Source organism: Eretmochelys imbricata, chromosome 1 (assembly GCF_965152235.1).
Source record: "Eretmochelys imbricata isolate rEreImb1 chromosome 1, rEreImb1.hap1, whole genome shotgun sequence".
NCBI classification, from domain to species: domain Eukaryota; kingdom Metazoa; phylum Chordata; order Testudines; family Cheloniidae; genus Eretmochelys; species Eretmochelys imbricata.
Window position 1 is genome coordinate 187,366,364 of NC_135572.1, and position 19,001 is coordinate 187,385,364.

The 19,001-nt window shown below is 42.5% G+C and overlaps 1 protein-coding gene across 1 annotated transcript in view; it reads left to right on the forward strand.

Moving 5' to 3' along the window:
* The first annotated feature begins 9,123 nt into the window (after positions 1 to 9,123).
* Positions 9,124 to 19,001, forward strand: part of LOC144264405 (uncharacterized) — a 71,561-nt gene continuing 61,683 nt past the window's right edge. Inside the window, 4 exon segments of the mRNA XM_077816195.1 lie at positions 9,124 to 9,300; positions 11,257 to 11,428; positions 11,864 to 12,042; positions 12,297 to 12,620. Of these exon segments, the coding sequence (XP_077672321.1) occupies positions 9,124 to 9,300; positions 11,257 to 11,428; positions 11,864 to 12,042; positions 12,297 to 12,620 (852 nt within the window).

The window sequence follows — 19,001 nt, forward strand, 5'->3', positions numbered from 1 at the left end:
AATTCAAAACTAGCAGGCACTAAAGTGAGGAGCATATGATAACAAGTTGAAAAACATAATATGCCATAACAAACTTTGATGGGTCTGCACCACACATCACTACAGAGTAAGACATTCGGATATTACTTTTATGCCTAGCATGTATGTTTAGCTGAAAAACTCTTTGGTAGACACGATTTCCAGTTCTGTTACACACATTCACTGTATATTGTCCCTCATCCTTTTACTCTGTATTGTAAAATGCTACAGTTCCATTAAAAAAGATAGTAAACTTACTGGTATGATGTGTCCAGCTACTTAACAAAGTCCTTCCCTTGTTCCGAGTGATGTGAACAGGGTGTTCCAAGTCAGGATACTCATGATGCAGTGTAACATAGCTACCCAGCATCCCTTTTACAGTTGTCACATCAGTGTGCACTGGAAATATAATACATGCAAAACATTTTTAGTTACAGAACAACACAATATGTTTCTGGGCACCATACTGAAATAAATGATGCAGATTTCTAAATTCTAAGACAGAAATGTATCCTCATGGCTAGAGCAGGAAACTAGAAGTCAGGATGCCTGGGTCCTAACTGTATGATCTTGGGCAAATCACTTCGCTTCTTAATGTTACAATTTCCCCATCTGTAAAATGTTTTACAACTTTTATTCTCTTTTAGCAGCCTTCTGATGCTTAATTAAGTAATGTTTCTAAAGTGCTTTAAGATCGTTTGATGAAAAGATGCCACTCTCAGTATATCCTAATGCCAAGTGTGGGCAATTTTCAGCAGCTGATACTTGTCAAATTATTTGTTTTTGCCTTCTGGAAACACAAAAAAATATAAACTCAGAAATACCGCACCTAGAATCCTTAAAGATTTTTCAGCTTCTTACTATCATCTGAACACAATTCAGTGCAGTAGTCTTTCCAACACTAAATGTACAATATATTTTATTATAATAAATTAATTTCTTATTATGCTTGTCTTTGGTTATTTTACAGATACACTGAAATCCTCTTATGCTGAGGTCATTTCTTTTGCAATGAACAACACGCCTATAAGCTAAGGCTACATACAGAAATCAACAGATTGAAACACTCTGAGCAAGTACTTCTACTTCATCCTAAAACATGCTTCAGTATTGCCCCAATTCTGCAACCACTGAGCACAATGGCAAAACTCCCTTGATTTAATTTGGAACAGAATCATACATCTAATTTGAATTTAGTATAAACACATTCCACTCTTAAAGAAAGAAAGAAAGAAAGAAAGAAAGAAAGAAAGAAAGAAAGAAAGAAAGAAAGAAAGAAAGAAAGAAAGAAAGAAAAATGGCTTACCCTGGAGAATAATAAGTGCAAACAACGTAGACTGGAAGGTAAAACTAGATGACATTTCAGAAATGATTTTTGTTCTAGTATTTCACATACACTGTACTTTTTTGAGGAAACCTCTACAGTCCACTAACTTAAATCCATACTGAGTGGTGTGTCTTGAAGATTGTGAACATGCAGAAATGCTTAAAGGCTGTTTCTATTTTTCAATTACTTCCTTACTGACTCAAAACTAGAGTTCTCACAAAGGGACAGTGGATATTTTGGAAGGGAAACATTGTGGCTTCAACCACTGTGTCAGACAAGCTTGAGGTAAGAACTCGTGAATATACTTCCTTGTTTTCCAAGTGGCTGCTGCAGCAGGTGGAGGTCAGCCCGGCATAAGACATTTCACAGCAAAATAAAGCTGGGGAAATAAGGCTTTTCTCGTCCCTATTGTGTGAGCACACACCAGAACGAAGATAGAGCTGAAGTAAGGCTGTGCATGCATGTTTGTGTTGTTTTTATTAGTATTGTTTATATTTTCATAGTTCCTAGGAGCCTCAGTCAGGGACCAGGACCCTATTGAATAGGCACTGTCTGAACACAGAACTAAATGACAGTCTCTCCCCCAAAGAGTTTGCAATCTGAAGTATAAGAAAACAGATGGTTACAAACACAGAGGGAAGTACAAGGAAATCATGAGATAATATTGGTCAAGCATGACAGGCAGTCATAAACTACTAAAAGAGAGTCTTCTTTAGTTCAAGTGGTAGAGGCTTATTGGTTTTAGAAACAAAGGTCCTGGGTGTGTCTACAATAAAGGAACTGTACTGTGGCTAACTGAACCAGAGGGACTGCACCTGTGCAAATAACAATAGTGCAGTGAATCCACATTAGGTATCCTATTTGGGCTGAGTTGTGCCCTGCATGCATACACAGTGTTCTAAACAAATACTGTAACTGCTTTGCCTTCTGGTACCTTACGTAGAGTTCCCAGCACAGTGCCCTGAAGCTGTGGCTCGTGTGAGATTTGGAAAGGCCTTTTGGGAGCCCAAGGGAATTGTGTGAGAAAGGACCCATAAGTTCCTCAGAAATTATGCCATTCTGCAACATATTCTCAAAATGGAAGCCAAGCTGAATTATCAGTGTTCACTCTTCCTCAGAGTGGAGCGCCACTTTTGGGTCAGGACCATGACCACAGAGACATGGAGCAGAGCAATTTGAGAAATTTGCAGAACTTCCAAATGAGGAAACAAGACTCCTCTCCTCTGTGTTTGCTGACGACCAGGAATGCAGTGGGGACATTTTTTTCTGTGTATTTTCTGTGTATTCCACATTAAATGACCTCTTCAGACCAGGTTTTCAGCTTCTGTGTGTTTGCCACATCAAACTAGCAAGTATCTTAATCAGAAAAGGTACCACTCGATTATTATGGCCGTTCTTGGCCATTCTTGGCTGAGTATTTACATTGGGTGGCCAGGCAAAGTGCATGATACCAGATTTCGGAAAGCTCTGAACTTTTCAGAAGTGGAAAAGAGGCGCACACTTCTCCCCTTCCCCCACACATCACAGAGATATTAATAGGTTCTCCATCCCCACCTTGATACTCTGTGCCCTTCCATATCAATGGCCCCCCAGCTATACCTGATAAACTGCTGTCTGTCTAGTTTTGTTTTAACTATAGACTCAGCGGCTGGGGTAGTGGTCGAGTGTGCATTTGGGAGGCTTAAAGCAAGTTGAAGGTGTCTGTTGACTTCAGCCACAGCACAATCTACAACATGGCTATTGCAAAACCTGCTTGTTGTATTCCACACAACATTTGTGAAAATAAGAGTGGAGTATCTAACAGACAGTAAACTGAGGCCTTAGGCCTTGCTGCAAATTAGGCTGCCACACAGGTATTCAGAACCACCTGACATTGTCAGAAGTGCCTGCACAAGATGTGTGAACCTCATCATCAGGGAGGCTTTGTGCATCCCTCTTGCTAGTGCAGGGTGTGTGAAGGGCTGATGCAGCAGAGACTTGAAAACTGCTACATTTACTGTTATCATTTGCTATTATTGTTATCCTTGCTCCCTTTGGTGGTGGTGGGTTTAATTCCTGGAGGCAGAGTGCTTTGCTGCTCTCTTTATCATTTTACTTTTGTGAAGTTATGTGAGTCTGAATGAGGGAGATTATGAAACACCGAAGCAGTGATTGTCTGAAGGTTAATAAAGGTATGCTTAATAAACGCTAAGAAAAGAGGTAAATACTGCAAACTAACTTTTTTTAACACAAAACCTTTTTTTAACACAAGCTAGCTGCAATAAGTAACCAATGAAAACAACAAAACAAAGACCTGCATATGCACGTACGCACACACACACACACACAAAACAAGATGATGTAGGGGCTACAAAAAAATTTAGCAGGAATAACTGATCTCAGACTATTCCAAATAACAGTTCAGCTGAGACTGAATCTCCTCATAGTACCAGATATTTACAAATGCTCTGATGTCTGCCTCAGGCTGGCTATTAGCAACCTCTTGTGATGATGACTTCTCCTCAGAAATGCTCCAAAAGCAACTTGGTAACAAAGCAATAGCAAGGAAGTGTGTGCTGGTGACAAAGTCATGCAATGGGATTTCAGATGTGTGCGGTGAGAAGTTTACAGAAATCTTGACTCTGGATCAGTAGAGTACATAAACCCAAGGCCACCTAAGCAGTGACTGGTCTACTGTAGTACTGGGGTGGAAGGACTAATTGCATGGATGGAGTTGTTACACCAGTACTTGCTTATACCATGACTGCACTAGTGCAGAATGACCTGGTGCTTCTGAGCCTTGCTCAGAGATAGTGCAATCCGAATTGTGGTATGATCATTTGGGCAGAGATGCTGGGTACTGGAGTTCCATCTTTGATGTTTTTTTGCATCAGCTGGAAGAAACTATGGTTTCTGCCTTCCCACTATTAAAGATTTTTTCCTGTTTTGGATGGGGCTGAAATAGATACTGTGACAACCTTCCTCTCACCAAAAAGATATAGCAAAACTCTTTGGGAGGAGACAAATGTTTGATCATTTGCCAGCTGGAGATACTCTGTCATTACTGATGGGGCTCCAAGAAATAATCTTGCAAACACAGCAATTGATGGACAAATTATTTTTATAGCACAGTTTTGCAAGGCTTTGTTCCCTCACTCACTTAAGGCAAGTATTTTATTTTGAATGGGGATAGAGAATACCATTTGTGATATTGTAAGTCATCATATTAACGTGCTGGCAAATAAAAATGGGTGTTTTTGTCTGGCAAATTATCATGTCAGTTTTGTAAAGTAATAGAGCGGCATTGGTGTGCATGGAAATTTACAGACATATAAGAAGATACGGTTGCTGTTCCAAGAAACTTACAGTGTAACTTAGGCATACAATTTAGCTTCTTGTTTGTTTAACCCACATTAGACAAAACTGCAATGATACCCCAGGCCACTATCAATTACCATGTTTTACCCAGCAATATATATAAGCAAATTATCATGTTAACATAGCTCAGTTCCTGTATCTACTATCATTACACTTCTATGCTACTTTCACTGACTTTCTGAAGGAAGAAACTGAGAGAGGCTGCCCTCTTCTGTATACAAATGCACAATTACTAAGATATTAAAATGTTAGATGCTAAACCACCTCCGTCTTTTAATGCACCAGAGCATTTCTTTAAGTAAAAAACTTTATCAAAACTTAAACAGAGTTAATTATAAGCCGTATAAACAAAGCATTGCTAAATGCTTTCCTGTGAGCTGTAATCCATTGTACACACGGTTGATCACTTCTTCACTACATGTCTTCAATTTCAAGGCCCTTCACAACCTACCTGCACCCGACCTATCATCTCTCATTCAGCATCAAAAGGTTGATTCCCACCTCCCATCAGCCCATGATATCAGTCTCTATCACGCACTAGTTTAATTTTCAAGCAGCTTTGTGCTTTCTCCCATGCTGTCTCACACACTTGACAGACGCTCCCCATAAACATCCTCAAAACTAATTCATTATCCTCCATCAAAACTCTCCTTTTCCATTAGGCCTACAAAAAACTTGACTACAGTTAGGGTGCTGGTGCACTGAGACCACTGCCTATCATGCTGACTAATATTGTCTCATAGTCTCCTTGTACTCCCCCATCAGTCTGTATTCATTTGTTGTCTCTTGTCTTATACGTAGATTGTAAACGCTTTTTGTTTTGTTTTTGTACAGTGCCTTGCCATAGTGGAGTCCTGGTCCCTAACTGGGGCTCCTAGGAGCTACATTAACACAAATAAATAGTAATAATCACAACAACAATGGTGACTCACTTTCCTGACCCTCCCATACTGCTCAAGGTACTCTGCTCACCCCACTTGCCTGATTCCCAACTACTGTGTCTGTCTGACTGTTCCTCACAGCTCAGGAGCCTTCCAGCTGCTGCTACCTACCTGATACCCACCCTGCTGTTTGCAATCCCTGCCTCCCAATTGCCATGAACCACTTGTCTTGCTCCCACTGTTCAGCGTCCCCTCTCATTTGCCACTCTCATTAGCCAATCCTCTACCAAAGCTCAGGAGTCCCCATTCCCACCTCGCCGCTACAACTAGCCACACGGTTCATGCTGTCTCTAAGCCCTGATCTACACTAGGACTTTATGTCAAATTTAGCAGCATTAAATCGATGTAAACCTGCACCTGTCCACACGATGAAGCCCTTTTTTTCGACTTAAAGGGTTCTTAAAATCGATTTCCTTACTCCACCCCTGACAAGTGGATTAGCACGTAAATCGGCCTTGCAGGGTCTAATTTGGGGTACTGTGGACACAATTCGACGGTATTGGCCTCCGGGAGCTATCCCAGAGTGCTCCATTGTGACTGCTCTGGACAGCCCTCTCAACTCAGATGCACTGGCCAGGTAGACAGGAAAAGAACCGTGAACTTTTGAATCTCATTTCCTGTTTGGCCAGCGTGGCAAGCTGCAGGTGACCATGCAGAGCTCATCAGCAGAGGTGACCATTTTAAAGTGCTGTGTGGCCTTGCCCTTCCCTCCTTAGCTTACAGGGAAGTAGAGTGAACCAAGGGCTGGGCGGGGGGGGGTCATCAAGGAGAAACAAACAGAACTTTCACACTGTAGCCTGGCCAGTCATGAAACTGGTTTTCAAAGCTTCTCTGATGCGCACCGCGCCCTCCTGTGCTCTTCTATCCTCCCTGGTGTCTGGCTGTGCATAACCAGCGCAGATCCCCCCAGTGTGCAGTCTGGGACTGTGGTGGGCCCGCTGTGCACCCGGACACAGCCCTGTTAAGCACAAGCAAATCTCTCTCTTGCTGGAGGCAGGGGTGTACCAGTGTGACTCATAGTCATGGACACCCCGAGAACCTGAGCACTGCCCATATACTGTGAATCTGAGTGGTGCCTTGGTAGCTGTCTGAGAACCCTGTGTGTGCATTCCTCACAGGGGGCCTGCGTTCTTCAAGTGAGGTGCTTCTTCTGGAAGCTTTACCCTGAGATAAAGCTTTTAGTTTAACGGCCACAATTTCAAAGTGCTCAGAAATCAACATACACTGATTTTATGTTTGAAAAATTGTCAAGGAAAATAGAGGCGAGGTTGATAGACTCTAAGCAGCTGCATTAGGGTAATATAATCATGACATGTTTCAGAGTAACAGCCGTGTTAGTCTGTATTCGCAAAAAGAAAAGGAGTACTTGTGGCACCTTAGAGACTAACCAATTTATTTGAGCATGAGCTTTCGTGAGCTACAGCTCACTTCATCAGATGCATGACATGGGCACCTCCCGTTTCCTGAATAATGAAACAGAGTTTTGTTTTTCTAAAAGTAGCTGCAACTCTCCTGTAAGGGAATGAGCCAGTGTTAGGCAATCTTAATGACATTAATGTTAATGAAGTTTTGGGGCAATTATACACAATTGTTCCTGATAATTGTTGTTTTGCCTCAAAAGATATAGGGGCTTTCACCTATGTTTTAGAGGTGGCTGAAGTGACTAACTTGTTTATCACAAACAAGTTAAACAAGTTATCGCTTGTTAAACACTGGGATCTCTTGAGATGAGGCATTCTAGAAATGTGAAAGCTATTTCAACTAATAAACCTACATTTTAAAATCCTACTGAAGAAAATAATTTCATTGGGAAAATTGCTGTATAGTGCAACACTGGGTGCGTAGCTAATCAGAACTTGTACATGTTAGGGGAAATCAAACTAGTTAGCATATGTGACTCCATTTTGGGCTTCCTGTCGGCCATTAACTAGAAGCGAGCACATCACGTACCAAGGAAGTATCCTTCAAGGTGGACAGCTGGACAGTTTCAAGATAAGGGAAACAAAGGAGACAAGAACCAGCCAACATGCCTGAAATAGCCGCCACTTCAGCTTTTTTGCAGGGGGAAGGTGGCTGCAGGGGATTGGTGATAAGGAGAAGGCCTGTTTATTGGTTTAGGCCCCCCGAGGCACACAGGCAGGATGTTTTGCCAGAAGTATATAATCTTTGTGTAACCCGTAATCGGGGTCCCGTTCTGCTTAACAGAGCGGTACCACGCTCAAGCGTAATAAACCTTAAAACTTTGAGATACTCTGCAGTCTGTCTTCATTTGGTTGCCTCAGCCTAGAAACAAACTGTATGTGTCCTAACTGGAACAATTCATAACAGTTTTGGAGACCACGAAGGGACTCTAGGCTTGCCCTTGTAAGCGAAGCCGCACTCCTTCCCTCGGACAACTCAAGCCGGCACCGGGTGAATTCACCTTTGAGAACTCCGAGGAACGGGAGTGTGGGCCGTCGCTTAGGCGATAAGGTGGCACATTAGGCGTTCTTTTGGTAGCCCTAGAAGGGGATCTGGGCAGAGTGTGAGCAGGGGAACCCCTTTGGCTGAGATTCTCGAGAATTGGAAAAATATTTCTGGCACCCATGGGCTAGGTAAAAGGAGAGCTGTAATTTTGTGTAAAGTCGAGTGGCCAGCACTGACTATTCAGACGCCCTTTGGATGGCCACCTGATGGAACTTTTGGACAGGATGAATTAACCTGCCTTAGACAACAGCTGGAGGACAAGCATCCAGCTCAAATGGATTATTGGTATGCATGGGATAATTGGGCATACGCCTGAGATAAGGGGCGCCCCTCGACTTTGGGCTCTGGTACCAGATCTAAGGTTTGCATGCCACTTGCGGGTTCCGCTCCGCCCTATGCTGCTTTCCCTCTGTCTCTCCCCCCTATTCCTTCTCCTTCTGCCCCCTGTACCCATCCCTAACCCTACCTTCTGTAGCGCTTCAGGCACTCCTGATACCACAGCCCGTTGCAACGGGTGAGGGCAGTGTTTCCTTGGTTACGGTTCATCGCCCTTTTGGCACCAGAGACCTGGTAACCTGGCAGTCACAGATGCCGAGGTTGCGTGATGACCCAGAAAGAGTCATGCAGACTATTCGCTCAGTCTTTACGGCATTTAACCCTAACTGGGCGGACGTCCAGGCTATTTTACAAACTGTGTTTACCCCAATGAAAAATATTCCATTTTGGACGCTAATCGACATTGGGCAGGGGCCACAGGAGGGGGACCTGTCTGGCCAGACCATGACCCCGGGTGGGAGCCCAACTCGCCGGAGGGCAAGGCCAATCTCTTAGCCAGCCGGGAAGGGCTCCTGGAGAGCATCCGTAGGGCGGGTAGTAAGACGGAAAATTAGTCAAAAATTAGAGAGTGCCAGCAAGACCTAAACAAGCATCCGTCTGCATTTTTGGCCCGCTTGTTTAAGCAGGTTAGAATGTATGGGGGAGGGGGTGGAACCAGAAGCCGAGGTTAGCCACACGATGATGGTCTCTTACTTTGTCGATCAAGTGGTGCCGGACATAAAGAAGTATTTAACTAAACTTGTTCCCGACTGGCCAGGGAACCCCCTAAGTGAAGTAGTTCACCTGGCCACTTTTGTGTTTAATGGTAGGGACGAGGAGAAAGCTAAGGAAAAACGTAAGCAAAAGAAGGAGGAAGTAAGTATGTTGGCAGCCACACTGCAGGTTCCCTTGGGGAATCAGCACTGGCAGGGACACGGGAATACAAGAGGGAGGGGACGCAGATGCGGGACAGGACAGGGAGGAGGCTGGGGTGGGACAAGGAACGGGAACTGTAATTATTGTAAGCAACTGGGGCACTGGAAGAGGGAATGCCCCCTGCTTCCACGAGGGGCTCCTTGGAAGGATCAGCCGGAGACCGGTTCTTCCTTTCCCCCTAACGCTCCCCAGGACTTCGCTAATCCCCAGTGACTAGAGGCGGAAATTTTTGGGAGCCGTGGGAGAGTTGGAATGGGATCTTGGATTGCAGTCGCAAATTTACTTGAAAATTGGGGAATGGTTTGTACCCTTTTTGGTGGATACCGGAGCCACCCTTTCCACTTTAACTTTTGTTCCGGGCTCTCTTTCTAATACCAAGGTCTGGGTGCAGGGTATTGAGGGCAACCCATGCCCGGCTCCCCTATCCTGCCCCGTCCCTGTGGAGCTGGGTTCTTTAAAGTTGTCACATAGATTTGTTGTCATGCCAGAAGGCCCCGCTAACCTTCTTGGGCGGGACGTGCTTAGCAAGCTGGGAGCCCACATATATTGTGCCCCCGAGGGGCTTCGCATGTCTGTCCCGGACTTGGCGGTGGCTTCTCTTATGGCCTCGGTTACCCCGATTCCCAATCTCCCCACAGAATTGTCCAGCGTTTCACCCAATTTGTGGAGCGTGAGTTTCACTGACGTGGGCCTCCTTAAGTCAGCCACTCCAGTCAGTCTGCAGGGGAGGGATGGGCCGCCTCCCTCTGTAAAACAATATCCCTTGCCGAAGGAGGCGGAGGAAGGTATTTCCCTTCTTATCTCTAGCTACTTATCTCAGGAGGTCTTGGTTCTGTGCAGTTCCCCTTGTAATACTCCTATCCTTCCTGTGAAAAAGCCAAAACCGAGCCCAGATGGGCGCCCAGTTTATCGGTTCGTTCAAGGTCTGCGTGCGATAAATAGTTATGTTATAACCCTCCACCCAGTGGTCCCTGATCCGAGTACTATCCTGACACTGATTCCCCAGTCGGCTACTTGTTTCATGGTTGTAGACTTGTGTGCTGCATTTTTCAGTATTCCTTTGCACCCCGACTCCCAGTATCTGTTTGCGTTCACTTGGGGGGCTCAGCAGCTAACCTGGACGCGCCTCCCGCAAGGGTTCTCAGGCTCCCCCACTATTTTTTCCCAAATTCTAGCCGATGATTTGAAAGACATTGTTTTGCCTGGCTCCTTTGTTCTAGCCCAATATGTGGATGATTTGTTGATTGCTAGCTCTGATTATAATGCATGTTTAGCTGATTCTATTACTCTGCTTACTGCATTAGCTAATAAGGGCCACCGTGCATCTCCATCCAAGCTGCAGCTTAGCCGAACCCAGGTGATCTATTTAGGTTTTGCGATTAGGCCTGGAGAGCGTTTACTCTCCCCTGATAGGGTGCAGGCAATCCAGGATTACCCGCGCCCAACTACAAAAAAGCAGTTGCAGGCTTTCCTAGGGGCTGCCGACCCTGGATAGTGGCCTTCAGTGAATCGTTGAAACCGTTAGTCCAGGCCACCACAACTTCTAACCCCAACCCTGTTCTCTGGGCCCTGGAGATGGAAGCTGCTTTCGCGTCCACAAAGAAAGCTCTGATCTCTGCTCCCACCTTGGGACTCTTGGATTACGGTAAACCATTTTTATTCTTCAGTCACAAGCAATGGGGAGTGGCCAGCAGTGTCCTATTGCAGTACCTAGGGGATCGCCCACGCCCCATATCTTACTATTCTGTACAATTGGACCCTGTCATTTGGGGATCAGTCTCCTGTGTGCGGTCCATTGCCACTGCAGCCCTTATGGTGGAACGGTCACGCCCTATTGTTCTGGGGCACCCTTTGACTGTCTGGGTCCCCCATGAGGTTGAGATTCTCTTAAAACAGCATACAACGCAGGTGCTGTCTCCGCAGCGGGCACGCAAATACGAGCTGATTCTGCTGGCTGCTGACAACATCACCCTTTGCCGCTGCAACGTCCTCAACCCCGCTACACTGACACCCCTTCCGGAGGTTGGCACACCTCACCAAGTATGTATGGATGTCGTCGCTGAGAGCGGTAAGCCTCGCCCGGATTTACATGACCTCCCTCTGAAAAACCCAGACCTGTCCCTTTTTACCGATGGCTCCTCCTTCTATTTGGAGGGCCAGCGGTTATCCAGCTATTCTGTCACTACTCAGACAACCGTTGTAGAAGCAGCCCCCCTTCCACCTTCCTTTAGTGCTCAGGGGGCGGAATAGCATGCTCTTACTAGGGCTTGCTTGTTGTCTGTTGGGAAATCTGTTACCGCTTTTACAGACTCTAGATATGCCTTCGGGGTTTGCCATGCTATGGGCCAGCTCTGGAAACAGTGAGGGTTTCTAACCTCCTCAGGCACTAAGATTGCCAATGGCCCTTTAATCTCTGCACTTTTGGGTGCCGTTCAAGGTCCTCTCGAACTGGCTGTTGTCCACTGTTATGCTCACCTGCAGTCTGAGAATCCTGTCTCTCAAGGTAATGCCTTGGCTGATGCAGCCGCAAAGACTGTTGCCCTTCAGTCCCTCCCGGTGTCAGCAACTCTTCTTCTGGATACATCCTTCCCGCCGACGGACTTGGCGCACTTGTATACTGATGTGCCGCCTGACGAGCTCCAGGACTGGAAATGCTGGGAAGGCTCTGAAGGCATAGATAAGGTTTGGTGAATCGGGAACAAACCTATTCTCCCCCGTCGCTATCTGCTCTCGGCCGCCCACTATTTTCATTCTTTGGGACGTGCCGGCATTCAGGCCACTGCAGCTGCTATTCTTAAATGTTGGGCAGCGCCTCATGTCTATCTGGCGGTGAAGTGAGTTCTTGGCTCCTGCTCTACTTGCCTGGCCTTCTCTGCTCGGTCTCAGCTCGATGCCAACACTCGGGGGGGAGACCTTGGGCTAACTTCCCGTTCCAGCGATTACAGACGGACTATGCAGAAATGCCTAAAAGCTCGGGGTTTCGCCACCTCCTTGTAATAGTGGATCAACTTTCCGGATGGCCTGAAGCAGTACCAACCAGAAAAGCAGATGCCAGATCTGTGGTAAAATTTCTACTGAAAGACATTGTGCCCAGATTTGGAGTCCCTGAAGTCATCGACTCAGACCGAGGATCACACTTCACTGCAAAGATTTTAGAGGAGTTATCCTGGTGTCTGGGGATTGCGCAACAACTCCACACCCCTTACCACGCCCAGGCGGCAGGGCAGGTGGAGCGCATGAATCGAACCCTGAAGACGATGGTAGCAAAGTTTTGAAAAGAGACTGGACTGAAGTGGCCAGAGGTTTTGCCCATAGTCTTGTGGCACGTAAGGCGGGCCCCACGCATGCCCCTGGGCTTGTCCCCATTCGAGGTATGGTTTGGGAGGCCGGCTTTGGTTCCAGGAACCAAATAGAATGGTACCACGCTCAAGCGTAATAAACCTACAAACTTTGAGATACTCTGCAGTCTGTCTTTATTTGGTTGCCTCAGCCTAGAAACGAACTGTACATGTCCTAACTGGAATAATTCATAACATACAGCAGTTGCAAATGGAACATCGTTAGTTTGTCAGTGCTATAACAGATATATGTAGAAGTGGGCAACTTGTGTGCCTAAAACAGAAATAACACTGTAGATGTGGTAACTGCAGGAAGTTATACAAAGAAAAGTCTCAATTTAAAAGAAGCCTGGAAACACTTCTCCTATGGCTATTCCATCTGTGGTACAGAACACTTGGAAGTCTACAAAAAATCATAGCTTCACATACGATCATAACTGTGTTTTAAAAATAGCCTCTAAGTGGCACAAGAACATTTAGCAATAGCACTTCAAAAAAAAAAATCTAAGACAGTTTTCCAATTAAGTCCTAAGATTGCACATAACCTCTCTATAATTCCAAAACTTTTAGATCTGTACAAATATTCTAAGTGTTTTCACATTGTTAAAATAAAATAGCGACTTGGTCAGGGTCCTAAAGAACTGCTTATTGTCAAATTTCACAATTCCAGGAGAATAAAGTTTGAACTTGGCATTGTGTTTTAACCTTTGAAGTGAAACAGTCTTTCCTCAAGGTTTTTTTAATGGGTCACATCAGGCATAGTAATACTGCAAGACATCTGAAAGCTCATTTGCTAACAAGTCCATTTCTTACAGATGAAACTATATAAACTTAGGTTTTCCTATTGTATTTTTTTTCTTTGAATCAGATATGGTCAATATAGTTTTGATAAAGCGATTTTCTTAAATAACCTAGTCAAATGAACATTTCCTTGCACCACTTACTACTGCTTTAAATGTCTCGAAAAAATAAATTCAAATGAGTATCCCAAAGTGGGGAGGGGGACAAATCATTTTGTAAATGTTTCAGGTGGTGCCTTAACATACTATTATCACCACAAAAATATGCTATAATAACTTTTTTAAGTTCTTTAACCCCAAAAATCTTTCTGTGGTTAAAAAGGCCAATCTTTTTATAAATTCCTCATACCTACTGATGTAAACACCCATTTTTGTGCTACGTTTGTATCATACTAACTCCAATTACAAATTACAGGTAGGAAACTGTTATAGTCCTTGACAGGTTCTAAACTTTTTTCCAAGGGTGAAGTTTGCCTAGAGCAAGTTTGCCTATAGCATAGTAGCTACAAAGCATTTAAATAGCTAGGTAGATGCGGGTGTGACAGGTTCCCCCCTGGGTGCCACTTGGAACTGGGGTACCACTAAGCCCCCGACTCACCAGCCTGGACTCCCTCTCACACTGTACTGCTGTGACAAGCTGCCTAGCCCTAAAGTCTGAACTTTCACCAGCACACATACGGGTAGGGACACATTCAGCTGCAGTTACATACAGGCTCTTGGACCAGCCCCTGCATAGGAAGGCTACAGCTAAGGTAACTCCCAGCTCCTCAGGCACGCACCCCCTCTAGAGTATAAACCTAAAATTATACCATCTTACGCTGCACAGGGAACTGTACAGCGTACGCTCATAAAATTCGCCCCCCCCATGTGGAGATGAATATGCAACAGCCTTTGCCCCTGAGTTATGATTCTCACACGCTTCACTCCAAGTCACGGGTTTAAATAAAGTAAAAACAAGTTTAAATTAACTACAAAAGATAGCTTTTAAGTGATTATAAGTGATAGCAAACAAATCAAAGCAGATTACCTCACAAATAAACAAAAATGCAAAATAAGCTTAATATACTAGATAGATTGATATGAATAGCAGATTCTCACCCTAAGAGATGATACAAGTAGGCTGCAGATTCTTAAGAGGCAAGCTGCACTTGCTTTACAGCTTGGAATCCCCAGGTGTTTTACTCATGGGCTAAAAATCCCTTTAGCCTGGGTCCAGCACTTCTCCCAGTTCAGTCTTTGTTCCTCAGGTGTTTCTAGGAGTCTTCTTGGGTGGGGAGTGAAGAACACCAGATGATGTCACTCCCTGTCTTATACAGCTTTTGCATATAGTGGGAACCCTTTGTTCCCAAAGCTTGGTTCCCAGACCGGTCTGTGGAAAATACTGACATCCCAAGATGGAGTCTAGAGACGTGTGGTCTCATTACATTTCCTTGTAGAGTCATAGAAGCCATTACTCAGAGGCCGTCTGTAACATTCTCAGGAAGGCTCCCCAGGTGGGAAATAAGCTCTTCCTAAGACCTATTGTTTTTTCCTAATGGCCCATTGCCCTGAATAGGCCATTCCTCACTCACTATCTAGACTAAAATCATCTTGTCTAGTGGGCATTACCCGGGTGTAACTATATTTAAAATACATAGTCAACATTCATAACTTGAGATACAAAAATGATACATGCATACAAATAGAATAATCATATTCAGAAAATCATAACTTTTCCAATGACACCTCACATGACTTATCTTGCATAAAATACATTATAATTATGTCATAATCATATCATAATAATATCACTGTGAAGAATATGGGGTGCAGTGTCACCGTAATGTTACCCCGCTATTTGGACTTCAGGTATCCAAATACTGGCCTGCTTATAATTATTCTGTTGAAACGTGGAGAAAAGTGGTGATCCATCCTAAAGGAATTGCCATGGTATTGCCAGGGTTTTTTTTCTCCGACCTGCAGAGGACTCCCCATCCTGGTAACCCTTGAAAGGACATGGATACAGCCTTCTGATCAAGAATAGGCACACAAGCAGTAATACTTCAAAAACAAAGTCTTATTTATTGTGCAAAAATAAGGTGATTACAGTATATTCATAAAGCAAGAAAGCAAAGGAAAAGATTACAATGTATGTTATTCAGTAAAGTAAGAAAGGAAAGAAAAATAATTACAATGTATCATGGGTAATAAGGCACAATTGGATTATTTTTAAAGATCACACATTCAATTTGACTCAGAAGATTAAACAGACTATGAGACAAATACACACAGAACTTTTCATACATATGCATAAGGCCTCTAATATAATAACACTGGACTTATTACAATGTAACATACAAGTACCTAATGTATATGCATAAAACAATGCTACACAAAGCCCATTGACCCAGGTTTAGATATCCACGTAAAAGAGAAGAATAACTAAAATGAGGACCGTTAATTCTCCATGTTCCACTTCCTCGCCTTTTACGTATATTTGCAGTACCTTCACACCAATAATGGAAATAAAATTTGACCCAGATTTCCTTTTTCGCATGTCACCTTCTATCATATGTGCATACCATGGTATCTTAATTTCATCTGACTTTTATATACAATTTCAACTCATAATTCCCACCAAATATATATTCTACTGACCCCTCCTTGCGGGTCCAAAATTTGAAATTGGATTTCTGTCAAATTAACAAAATTATGATACCATAATATGAGTATTGTTCTTAAACTCTCCTTACTCCACTCAGGGACATACCACGCTATGAAGCACATGAAGAATTCTTATTTGGATATATGGTCAAATTATCTGAACATGTCATTACATTAGGTCCCTCTATTATTGCACATTGCCATTGCTATGCTCTTATTACTTTCCTGTATATTTTACCCCTTTTATCCGTAGCATCCCAATCACAGTTTGATGGTTTGGGGGAATTATGATAATCTGGATGGGTCATTAAGTGTCCTCACCCTCGGGAGACATAAGTAATGGAGTACTTATTAGCATCATAATAGGTTGTAATAAACTTCCTGTTTTCCAAACTTTGTTCTATAGCTTTTATAGGACCCATGATAATGGTTTTTGCTTTAGCTCTATCATTCTTTTGAATTGTGAACCTACATCCTTGAATACTGTTGACAGTGGTTGTGGTATTAGGTTTGATCCATTGTAGTGTTGTGTCTGTGTTTGCCTTCATTGTTCTTTTCATAATCATTTTCTGGGGTTTGATTGTGGTCTCTATACCTGACTCTACCCTCTTTTCTGCACTTACTAACAGATTCGGCTAGCGTGCAATTATCTTTAATCCTTCTAATAGTGCACACTGCCACAGTTCGACCCTAATTACTCTATCATGTATGGTTCCCATTCCTTCATCAGATTTCCATGTACAATTTGAAGGTTGTGGTGATTTCTCATCACACCTCTGCCACATCACTACTCCCTTTCCTTGATCTCTGAATAAAATATTATATTTGTGGACATCATCTCTGATGAGTACCCTACCCATATGATTTTGTGCCATAAACTCTATAAATCGAACAGGCCTCATTACTACTTTTATTGCTGTATCCTTTAATTTTGGAATTTTGAAAACACATTCCTCAATACTATTAGCCAAATCCTTATAATTGGGATGGGACTTGGCCCATTGGATCATTGGTGTTTTGACCGCACCACCATAGCAGAATCCTGTAGACACAAATACCCAGAAGAGCCAAGATGAATAGAACCGCATCTTCTACCATTTGGCTTCCGCTTCTGAAAGATATAAAGAGTGAGAGATGGTATTCTTTTTCAGACAAATTTATCTTTTATTTTAGTAATATAAAAACTTAATGGTAAAACAAAATTCCTTTGCATAAAATATAGCTACATTCTTCTCGGTACTAACAATATCTTTCTTTTATTATTTCTTAAGTATAACAATATTTATTTATTATTTTTCATATATATATATTTTTCCTTAGTTAAGTTTACTTTAATATTTCCCTATCATTAGCAATTATCATATATTATAAAAAAATGCTTCTGAAACATTTCTATAACAATAACATTAAACGGATAGAGAACATTAAATTCTGCTCCATAACACTTGGTTGTTGACATCAGTAAAACAATTCAGTACTTCTATTATGTCAATCCCTATAATTCCATATGCTGCCGCTTCTCTATGCATAAAACTGAATCTAGTGTTCACTTGTCTTTGGCCTATGTTAATCGATATTGACACACTTAATGGAATAAAAATTTGTCCTTCCACTACATTTATCACACAAAACTCCTGTGAGACAAATGGCATTAGATCAACTTCTGTATTGATGTTTAAAATTGATAGGGTTGAGCTCAAATCAATATGACACAACATTCCTACTTTGATATTGAGATTATTAAAAATAATTGGAACTAATGGCTTTCTAGTTTGGTTTAAAAATAATGGCATAATTATTATTTGGGGTATTGCTTCTTCATTTTCTGATTCTTCTACACCACTATATCTACTATCCTCCTCTTCTTCCTCTATATTCTCTATATCTTTGATTATTTCCTCCAGTTCCTAATCGGGCTGTTCATTAAGTTTATTATTTCCTCCTTGTCTATCCCTGGGATATTTCTGAACCAATTTTCGGCCATATTCTTTCTTACTTCCTTTCTTTTCTTTGTCGGTCTCTCTACCTTTTCCTCTCTTATTTTTAAAACAAAAGTGTTATTATTTTACTAATCACTAACTTATTATCTTATTGTTAGTTCAGCTTATTTCTACACTTACTATTAGTCCTAATTTTTATTATCCTATTGTTAGTATAACTTATTTCTATACTTACAGATATTACTTATTATACTTACTTATTACACTGAACTTATTTATTATTACTAAACTTATTTTATAGCTAATGCTCTATGCTTATGATTACTCTTATTACTACACTTAACATTCATCCATTACCCAATTGAATCTTCTGTATTGTATACTTCTTTTTCTTGCTTCTTATGGTCTTAGTCAACATTCCACAGTACTTTTGCTTTTATATCTATCATACAATTCAATCTTCTTATAAAATCTATGCCAATGAGTCCTCTACTACTGATTCCCATATTTGCTAAACCAAATTGCACATTATCTGTCTGTCAAATACCTATGTTGATGGATAGAGGAACACTTAGGGAATGGGTATCTGTTCTCCCAATAGACCCGTAAGCATATACATGTCTCTTGACATATATTGTGTAATATCCACATCTACTGCTGTATTTATCATTAAAACCAATGATCCAGGATCCATAAAGCAGAGTATTTGAATTTCTCCTCCAATAATTTGGATTGGAACCATCGGCCTCATATACTGATCTAAATATATCTGGTACACAATTAGTGGGGGAGTTCCCTCTTCTTCTTCCTCCATCCCACTTTCTTCCTCCGTATCTCTTTCCTCCATTGCGCACCTAGTCATATAAGTTCCTGTACTGGCATATCTACATTTAATAAATCTCTTTATTTCTTCCTCATCC